General features: G+C 44.7%; 1 protein-coding gene across 1 annotated transcript in view; it reads left to right on the forward strand.

Moving 5' to 3' along the window:
• Positions 1 to 1,395: 1,395 nt before the first annotated feature.
• SYNE2 (spectrin repeat containing nuclear envelope protein 2) overlaps positions 1,396 to 11,056 on the forward strand; it is a 256,030-nt gene continuing 246,369 nt past the window's right edge. Inside the window, 1 exon segment of the mRNA XM_025197915.1 lies at positions 1,396 to 1,474. Within this exon segment, the coding sequence (XP_025053700.1) occupies positions 1,396 to 1,474 (79 nt within the window).

Raw genomic sequence — 11,056 nt, forward strand, 5'->3', positions numbered from 1 at the left:
CCCCTTTGACACCATGGTGAATTGTTCATATATATCCTGCAACTGGGCACCCAAAATTTGTAAATACATTTGATTTTGATCTGTCTGTACTGCTCTTTCCTGTCAGTGAAATAGGGACAATATTCCCTCATCTCCTAAGGATGAAGTGAATATAAATTCATTACTGTTTGAGGAGCACTCGGATACTGTAGGGATGAACCTTTAAGGAAACTTTAATAACTCTATCTCCAGAGCAGGGCTTAAATACTATACCAGGGATAAAGCGTGGGCCGCCCACTGAACCATAAGGACAAAACAGCATATCAAAGAGCTGCTCAGTTAATGAGCACCGCTGATTTGGTGTACTGAAGGAGATAGGCATTCTGTGAAAAAATAGCATGTGCTCACATAAACGAGGACTGAGTTGAAATGCAGGTGCCCAAGGGGACCAAATTAACCTTACATGGGCACTTCTATATCTCACTTTTCCAAACTTTTGAGCTTACGACCATACTCATGTTCTTCCTTTGCTTTGTGATGCAAGTGTACTGTTATTTGTATTATAAAGTCTATTTAAGGTCAGGTCTGTTCAGCTTTGTTTTTAACTTTTTGATAAAAAAATTGTTAGCCTGTATTTAAGAAAGTCCAGATTTCCTTGGTGACAAATTTGAACAATACAGCTACTGTGGTTACTTATGTAATACTGTATTTTCTAAAAGGATACTTCATATCATTCTCTCAGACTTCATTAGATGAAGGAGGTGTCCAGAAAAGAGTTGGAAAATAAAACTCCTTTGTGCAAAAGTGTCTTTGGGGCAGATAAAGGGTAGCTAAGATACAAATGAAAACAGCAAGAAAGATTGTTCGGTTGTGTCAACCATCACCTTTTTGTTACACTTTAATTTCTAATCTTTGCAGGCTCAGCTTCTATTGTTTCCAGGCTGTTATAACAATTACTGAGCAGGAAAAGAAGTCTGTAATGTTACAAAGATTTAAAGAAAACCTTTCGGGATAGTTGCTAACATTTACAGAAGGTAACACGAGCCTTTGTCAACCTGACTTCCTCAAAAAAGAAAGCTACAGTGTTTGACTCCTTCTAATTGCAAGGCTTTCCTTTTCACAACAAGGCACATTTGAATTCATGATTTGAGCTTTGGACTTCAGCCAGCCGTTAGAAATAGCACGAACGGAGCCAAAGGACAATAACTTTATAATTCAAAAAGAAGGCGTAGTCACTTCAGCTAAGCTAAGGAAACACCTTAGCTGAATAAAAGCATGTCTCCTGTCAGACAACGCAGTTTGAATTCCAGTTTTTAACAGAAACATCAGGGTTCTGATTTTCTAACTTTTTTTTTTTCCATTTCAGTTTGGCAGTTGAAGTACTGCGGGAATGAGACCATCTTCCTCAATTTGAACATGGCATCTAATAAGCCCCCGCCAGCTGCTGAGGACCAGTCTTCCACGGAGATAGACGATCGTCACATTTCACTGCAAGGTAAGAAGCCGCAAGTTTCACAAAATATCGGATGTCAGTTCTGGCAGATGCACGTGGTTGTGTAGATGATGAATGAAAGTCTGTGAAACCCATTGAAGCACAACACTTAAAGATAGTATCGATTAGAGTCTGTTCAGCCAACTTATTTTTCTGCTGCACACAGACTTCTGTAACTGCCTCACAAGAGGCTGTTCAGCTGTAAGATGAAACGCACAGTACTCTCGGAGCATTTCTCCCTCCCACTGTATTTACAGAGCCTTTGCCTTTTTTGGTACAGCTTTGCTCACTGTTTCTTACGCTTTCCTTTGTGGAATACATGTTGCTGTAAACTATGGTTATGGGAACTACTAGTGTGAAAAAGAGTTATGCAATTCCAATAGTTTCCCATGTTTCTCAGTTTGTCTACTATGCACTTGCTGTCATTAGAATGCATGAAGTTGTCTTTGCTTTAGCTCGTGGCTTTATTGTATTTTAAAAAAAAAATCTCATTACTTGTCTCAATCCATCTGTGGAAATGGCTGTTAGGGACTGAATGAGTAGAAAAATCGTTGTGTTTTCCATATAAGCTCTTTTAAAGGATAGATTTTTCTACCTGCACTTGCATTAAATAGCATTTTACTGAACAAGTAATCTCACTGGTTTCAGCGTGGTTAATTGAGCAGTAAAGAGCTAGGCAATGTGAGTTTAGGGGGTGGAAATGAGCTCTAGAAAGAATCTTTCTGGAAGTTCCTGAACCATAGGTTGGATTATGCTTTTTTTTTCTGGGATCACTTTTTTATCTTTTCCTTTGGTGTCTAGCCAGTCCTATAGTATTTCTACTTTCAAAAAACTGATGTTGGCTTCACCAGCAACTATTCACAAGGGCTGCAGGGGCAGGTCCACTACAAAGTTGATTGTTTAGTATGCTCAGAGCTGGGCTGTTGTAGGGTAGGCAGATGGCATCATGTCCCTGAAAAGCTATTTCCCTTTAGCTCCTTTACAGTGGAGTTGCAGTCTGGCTTACTTCTGGGGAAATATATTATAAGCGGATAAAAATGTGCAAGAGGGAAATTCTGTAAAGTGTTTTCTGATCCATAGCTGCACAAATATTGTTATTCAGCCTAAAGTTTTGATGTATTGGCATTGACTGTGATCTAAGGCCAAATTTATTTCTACATGGGATCTTTCCCTTTGTCCATATGGCTTCATTAAGTCATTCTCTTCATTCACAAGGGGAAGCAACATACTTCCAGAAGTCAGAGGTTACTGTGAAGGTTGCTTGAGGTGAACTCCTGTTTTGCCATTAGATACACATTTGCATTTCCTATCACATTCAATGCACGTGGATATCTAAGATGATAATTTTCCCTTGAATAAAGGCTCACATGAGTTTTTAGTCATGATATAGAATCTATAAGAATGAGCTTAGTTTTATGGCAGGAGATACAATGTTGCAAAGGTAGTTACAAAGAATATTATTTGTGTTTTGCTTTGAAATACGAGTGTTTTTTCAATAAAGTAGAATTGTTTGTATGCATTTACCATAGTTTTGAAGAAGTGTAGTATTCAGTCTTCAGTAGGCCTGGGACTGTCCCATTTATTAATTTTAAAGGGTTCTGATAAAATAATTTTATAAGTGGCATAAAAGCAATTAATTTAGTGGTTAAAAAAATGAGGTATATATTCATCAATACACATAGAATTGAGACCCCATTAGAACCTTTGGGGCAGGCTTTACAACTGGAAATGTAACCATATAGAAATGCTAAAGACCTACTTACAACAGACAGAAACTACCAGACTTATGTTAGTAGATCTTTGGTAAAACAGGGCAAATGGATATAATAGGATAAGTCAAAGATAAAAGATTTTTGAAAAATTTTGGAAAAAATTTCAAAATTTTGAAAGTTCATAGAGGTAACCATTTCAGACTGGCTAGAGAATGTGGGTGCTTTGATTTTGAGGGCTAACTTGAGATACCTTAGAGATTCCTCATTTGGAAAGTAAGGGCTAAATCCATTTTCATTTTTCATTCAATTTTTCACACCAAAATGGATTTAGCCTACATAACTGCAGCTTTTGGCCATGTGACAAAATAGGGTTGTTTTATGAATGTACCTGCTTGAAGAAGGAAGGCAGGCGGCTTACCAGTTTGCCCAGCAGCCTAGTGGTTAGGGCAGTTGCCTAGGGGCAGGAGAGTTTAGGACCCCCTACCTCTGTACTGACTGTATCTTCTGCTTCCTAGCACAGTACCCTAACCACCAGTCTGTAAGCATTGCTCAGTCTACTTCCCAGCTCTCTAGAAGCTGGCATTCATAGTTAATACAAATATCAGCTGTATTCATAGTGAATGCAAATATTATATAAGGATATTTAATAGTCTCTGAATACAATGAATGAACAGCACTGGGGAAGTCTCTGCCCCACTGAGGGAAGGAGTAGAGATTAGAGTCTAAAGCCTCCTCCCTTTCATGGCAGCATCCAGGTCACTGAGCCACATGTGCTCTCACTTATTTGCTTTCTCCTGGCTCCATATAATTTACTTCTCAGCTGCCCAATGGATCAGCTTCAAGAGGAGGCCTGGAGAAGGCTCCAAGTAATGCCTATGGCCTAGAGGTTTCAGCACTTTGCGAAGAAGCAGGAGATGCATGTTCACACCCCCTCTCTGACTGAGGGGGTTCAGAGTCCCTCCAGCTGATGGGACTCAGAATCTGGATATCCTGCTGTCTGGTCAAGTGCCTGAAGTACTAGACTATTTGGCTGAAAGGTGGGTCTTCCTTTTCCAGCACCTAATACCTGGCAGGTGAGAGTCTCCACTCATTTGGTCAAGGGTTATCTCTTTGTTCTTTGTTTGTACAGCGGTGTAGCAGGAAAGTGGGCATGGCTATGGTATCAAAAAGTAGTAGTAATCAGCTGCTGTAAACCAGAGTAACTCTTCGCAGTGATAGATGCCATGTGTTCTGATGACAACCCGGTGATGCACCACGCGCAGTTACAGAAAGATCATGAAATTCTGCAAGTGGCATGTTGTCACTGTGGCAGAATGCCACCTCTGTGTCTCCCTAAAAACTCTGCTATGTGACAGTTTGGTTAACATGGTCACTGCAAAGGGCAGATATCCCATGGGCTCTTTAGGTAACCCTGGGTTGTAACTTGAGCTGGATACATTCCTGGGGGAGGGGAGGGAAACCTGCTCCCTCTGCCTACGTGACTGGCATCACATACCTGAGTGAGGGGCTTATGCTCCCTATTGTTCTAACCAACCGGACTGGGAGGGGGCTAGAGACCCTGCCAGTCTACCCGGCAACCAGTGATGCATTTCAAAGTGGTTGGCTGGCAGCCAGCAGGTGCTGGCCTCCATTGGACCAGGTAAATGAGGTCATACGGTCTATATAAGTTAAGGACTGTCCAGGAGGAGGGGCAGTAGCCATGATGAAAACTTAGAGAGAAGCTGGACCACCTGAAGCTTGCTGACTCTGGAAACTCATGATCAATGATCTGCCTGCTTACAGACGGACTCTCCACCTGCCTCTGCACGATACTCATGAGTAGGCTACCTGAGATCTAACTAGATATATAGCTTGCAGTAACTCAGATGCGTGATCAAAGGCTACCCAGCCATGCCAGTTTGCTCTACGGGATTTCTGTAATATTGCTTAACCCTGTCCCCTATTCCAAACCTACTCCTTGTAACCAGTAAAGTTCTCCTTTGTACCTAGTGTGGGAGACTTACTGGGAGTGGGTCTAGATTATGCCTTGGGGTCCCCTTGGTTCGGCTGACTATGGGAGACCACTATTTGTGCTTCAGACTGAGGGAAGCACCCCAAATTTTTGGAGTGCATCGAGTACCCTCAAGGACTACTAGGCCTGTGTTTTCCTGGCAGCACAGTGCCAGGATCAGTCCAGACCCTGGGTGATGGCAGCGTTACCCCCAGGCTAGTGGCTGTGCTCCACAAAGGGGGTCGGCCAGATGTGAGGTGCCCCCAGGCAGGCACTCGGAGCCTGGAAGGTGGTCGGGCGCAGTGAGGTGGGTGGCTCAGTGCAGGAGCACCCCCTACTGGCCTGCCACAGTCACACTCCACCGCAACGAGATATTAATTTAACAAGGGGTTTAATAATAGCCACTGACATTTATTGTAGTATCCTGCATTTGGTGTTTTACCTACTAGACTTTTTTTAGAAAAGGAAAGTTATTCAAGGTTCAACACATTTTGCTGTGTTCTCTCACAGTCAAAGGATCTGGATAGAAACATAACTTAATTCATAATGATTTACTTCATGTTGTTCAATACATTAAAAAACGTGAAAGTGTTGAGTCAGATTCTAGTACAACATAATAGGTGAAGACAGCGGGGAGAGAGCATTGGTGACTTCACATTGCATGTTACCAACACCAAGCATTAAAAAATGATGAATGGATCACCCCCCTCCCCCAAGCCCTGAGGTTAAAAAAAAACAAACCCAAAACAAAAAATTAGGCTTCTGGTTGTTGAGAGTAACATATGTTCAAGGTTTTTTCCACAACCACCAGGTGTTAGGATTATTTTTAACAAAAGCTTGCTATGGAATCACGTGGCTCCAGGAGCTGAGGCCTAAAGGGAAGCACTAAATGTTGTGAGACTCCCAGTTTCACTTGTTACACAATATTGGCAGTGCTGTTACACAGCCTTCGCCCGTCTAGTATTCTGTGTTGCTCCCAGGCATGATGCAGAGTAATTTGAAGGTGTTGCAGAGCCGGCTGTTCTGTGCAGTAGTTCTGCCCAGTCTCCTAAAGGGGTTGCAGTGGGGTCAGGAACTAGACCTGTTACATTGCTGAGGTGAAAGTTCATAATACTCTTGTTCCTATGACAACTGTTTAATCAGGGCAATGGCTGGTCCTGACTGGGCAGGCTCCCTGCATATGGGAGATCATACCTAATGCATGAGGCCATAGTTACAAGGGTATTGCCCAAATCAGTCATGCTCGGACAATGGGGCTTGTTCTTTCGTGCAGTAAAAACTGTTTTACTTTATTTCCAGTCTTGAAAATGAGAGACTACAGGTGGCTTTCTGAGATTTTCTGTTCAATTTCCATATTGACCCTCAGCACCTCTGCAAAGACTAGGTGGACATTTCCTTGCAGTGCTTTTGGCTGCCAGGTCCCACTGAGGAGCCTGTTCCTCTGTTCCCTGGGGCCCTCACTTGTGCAAAGCCACAGAATGAGGAGGTAACTTCTGATTGTCCCAGTTGGCAGGGAGGCAAGAAGGATGTGCTTTCCCTCTACTACAGTGCCTCTTGAATCCTTGTTCCCTTGGAGAGGCTCAGAGGTTAGCTCCCATTTGGGTCACTCCTTTGCCATCTGGGTAGGCATGGATTGTATCAAGGACTGGGCTCCCGGAGGTAGCCACCTGGTGACCGCACAACTCTTGCTCTGCTGTGGCTCTCTGGGTACCCTCTCCCTTTTCTTTTTCCTGCCATACCTTGTTATAATTAGTTGATGTGTAATAAAAGAGACTTCCCCTAGGTCCCAGATGGAGTCCTTGTCTGTCTTCCAGCCAGTGGGCCCCTTTTGGACCCCACTGGTCCCAATCCTGCTCCTTGGGTGCTAAGTGGGCCCTCTTGGCTCATCCATGCCCCCAGGGCACCTGTTGCTTCAAGGGCTATTTGTGGTGCCCATGCCTTGCAGATGTTAATGGTTAATCACAGTCAGGTCTGGCCTTTTCAGGCCTCTCCACCCTTCTTGGGGTTTTGGCCCTTCTAGCCTCTGCCCCTTTCTTCTCACTGGTCCTTTAGCCTGAGCCCACTGTGCCAGACCTGGCTTCTGGGTTCTAGCCCCCTGGCTCTGGTGTCTGCCCATTTTGGGCACTGGGCTCCCTGGCCCTGTATGGCTTTGCCCCTGCTAGCCTCTCTCTAGACTTCTGCTGCCCTTTGGCTTAAGCCAACCCTGTGTCCTGAACCCAAGTCCCTGGCAGGGCTCAAAACCCTGCTGGCACCCTGCTGTGGGCTGATTTCAATGCACCCTTCAGGTACTCCACTGTGGACTCCTCGTCTCCCCTTGTAGCCACTCCTGAACCACCAGTATAATCATAAATCAAAATAAAAGCCTGTGGGCTATATTCCCATACTGGGCCCACACACAAACAACAGCTCTCTACCTCTATCACAGAACTCTTCCCCCATGTCGAGTGATACTTCCCCACCATTTCTAAGCACCTTACTTGCAGTCCCAGAACATCTCAGGTAGCAGGTCAGTCTCTGTCCTGCAGCCACCTTGCTGCAGGGCTCTTCTCCCAGCTGCCTGCAGGGCCAGCCGCTTGCCTGGTCTCAAACCCTGACTTCGTGTGCCTTCTGGTCAGGTCACTCTCTTCCACACAAAGGGGTTTCCTATTAGGGCCTGATGACTAGCTTCCAGGGCAGCTTACAACTGGTACTCCTGCTGCCTTAGCTTCCCTGCTGTCCTATTGCAGGGCTAGTAGCCCAGCAAAGGCACTCTTAGTTTATGAGTCTCTGGCTACCTATTCCCTTGCAGCCAGCCTGTAACATGCAGTCTCCTCTCTCCTCCTCACTTGGCGATGTCCCTGCTACTTCCTCTGCCTTCAAGTAACAGAAGACTCTGGCTCCTTGTTACATAGATACAGAAGCCAACCTCTTCTCCTCACTGTGATACAGCCGGGGAAAAGGCCAACCACATCTTGGCCTGGTGCTCATTAATCACCGGTACAGACCAATATAATTTCTGTCGCATGGGAACGGGTGGCTGGATAAAATGACCCCTGATAGCAGCAGCTTGGGAGTTGTGTGTCTAAGCAGGTCTTGCACAATGCAGAAGCTAATGTGAACTGAGGGGGAGGGTGCATACACAAGGGTGTGTAGGTAGTAAGGGAAATGGTCAGGGGTGGCAGTATGTGAGGGTAGCCTCCTTTGCACCTGGGCTGCTGTGGCATATGGAACTGAATAGAGGCTCTTGTAGTCACACAACGATAGAGAAGTAGAGCTGGAATGGACCCGCAGAGGTCATCTAATCCAGGCCCCTGCCAGAGGCAGGGTCATCCCTATCCAACCATCCCATACAAATCCACTGTCTAATTTCTTACCAAAACTACACAGTCAACTCTGACGCAGTGCCAGATATAACACCTGAGCCTGCCAAAGGTAAAACAAGGGGACAACGGCAGTCAGTGTCCTGCTGCTGCAAAGGTGGTTAATATATGCCCAGGAGGTGCCAGGTAGAGGGCAATGGTTCTCACTAAAGGAAAGCAGAAACTCCTATAGTCCATACCAATATGACTGTGGGGTAAAATTCCTTCCTGAACCCAAATATGGTGATGGGTCTGACCCTGAGCAGAGGGGCAAGACCCCCTAGCCAGGAACCTCTAGGTTTAAGTCCCCAGGGGGCCATTGGTACACTGAAGTCAAAATACACGGCTGCAGCCAACACCCAGAGCCTCTGAGCTGGCTTGCTGATTGGCCACTGGCGGATTCCCTCCCATGGCTGGTTGGCCACTAGGGCTCCCCTCCCTCTGGTTGGTGATTGGCTGCTGGGGACCTCCCCCCTGCATCCATGATCTGGTGCTCCCCCCAGACTGGGGAGGCACCAGTCACCCAATGCCTCTGAGGAAGGCTTAAGGAAAAACCTGACACATGTAGCAGCAGCAGGGGAATTCCTTTGCAGCCCCATGTAGTATCAGCATAGTCTAGCAGCATACAAAACCCCCTCCTGAGCTTGGGGTGTAATCTGTTTCCCTAAGGACATGCCCACTCCTTCTCCAGTGCTTCTTTTCCACTGTACTTTCCTGGCACCGTGGTCTGGAAGCATGGGGGTGGAAGGTGTGAGCTCTTGCTGAACAAGCCCATGCAGGAGGTGGAATTTACTTTCTGTGCACTGAGCCAATGTGAACATCCTCAACACTCAACAAAGCAGTTTCCCTTGTTAACCCAGGTAAGGGCCACATGTGACTTGGATGTGACTTGGTGCTCACATCTTCAACCATGAAATAGAGCACTGAGTTTTCTGATCACGGATTGCTTTAGCTTTTTCCTAGAACACAGAAAAGGGTTAAATATATGCAGGTTGAGTAGACAAGTTGAAATCCATTTGTGTATTTGTAAAGGTGACTGCAGATTTGCATAAATAAGACCAGTACTGCATGTTTGATTAGATTGCAACATGGGATGTATCATAACATCAGTGTGACCCAAAATTTCCATCAGACAGGGAAAGGGTAAACAAGTGCAAGTGTTTTCCTTTCTCAGGCTTCAGAGTTTGTCATGGATTCACCCCAGAGCAAAGTTGCCTTTGGGGTTCACCATGTGGCCTGCATGGATATTCTCCTAAATTAGATGTAGTCCTGTAGTGTTTAGTCTGTTTGTAGCTAGAGCAAAGCCAGGTTCCGTTCTGTTATTTTTGTATTTGTATGTATTATAGTATTTTTTATACATTTTGATATAAATGTAATTTTGGTCATGTCATGTTGTGTCATAGCCACATATAAATTTATAGCCTGAGTAGAAACAGCTGAGAAAAACAAGCTGGTAGGAGATCTTGTAGTAAACCCTAACAGCACCGGGCCTTGATCCCAGCAGAGGGGTCAGAGACATGGTCTGCTTTTTTAACCTGTTGAAGCTGGCTAGGGACTGTCTCCTTGGATTTAAGGTGCAGGATAGTAGCAAGTTATTGTTCTGATATTTTGCTTGGTCTGTTTATTTTTATCTCTCTGTCTCAACATAATTGATTTTGTATGTGTATGTTATTTATAATAAATGCCTTTTGTAATCTTTTTACAAACCACTTGATGTGGATGATGCTTGTTTCCAGGGTATCTGACCCTACAGGCTGGCCCATTCCATGGAAAGGGGGATCCATCTCATGAATGTACAATGATGCGATCACTGTAGCTGGCAAATGCCCCTCTGCTAAGGGCTGGCAAGGGCTGACCAAGGTGGGTAGGGCTGAGGAACCACAGGCCAAGAAGTTGGCCTCTGCTGCTCCTGAGCTGGGTCTTAGTGGTCAGGCAGCAGACAGCAAAGAGGACTTTGGGGCAGAAGAGCACCCCAGGTGTGGAAAGACCCCAAGACTATGTCTCAAGGGCACACCCAGGCTGCATCTGAGGTCTGGTGCATCACAGAAGTAAATGAAAGTACACAGCCTTCCATCAGCTCATTAGCAGTAGAGACACACAGTCAGCGGCTCACTTTATTGACACAAATGTACCTTGCTGTTTGATGATACCCAAAAGGATGCTACTGTAAGAGGAAGAGAGAGCTAAAACTATTTCAGGTGTGGTTTAATGCTTTAATGTAATTTCAATAATTTAATGTAATTCAAATGTATTTCATCATCCCTGCTGACAGTATGTTTTCTATGTACTCGAAATCCCACAAATAAGTGGATAAAGGGTTATTTTCTGCATTTTATATTAGATTACACTCAGTCTCCAAAATTGCTGGCTGCTTAATTTAATCTCGTTTAATTGACCTGCATGAGTTAATTACCTCTCTGGCACACTTATAGCCCAGAGGTTGCTCAAAACAAAAATGATTACATGGCAATTCTTTCTGATCTTACATTATCCCTCATTAATCCAGATTGATGTTTTATTATAAACAAGTTTTTAGCCAGAATGG

The sequence above is a fragment of the Alligator sinensis genome, unplaced genomic scaffold, assembly GCF_000455745.1.
Source record: "Alligator sinensis unplaced genomic scaffold, ASM45574v1 scaffold13_1, whole genome shotgun sequence".
Lineage (NCBI taxonomy): Eukaryota > Metazoa > Chordata > Crocodylia > Alligatoridae > Alligator > Alligator sinensis.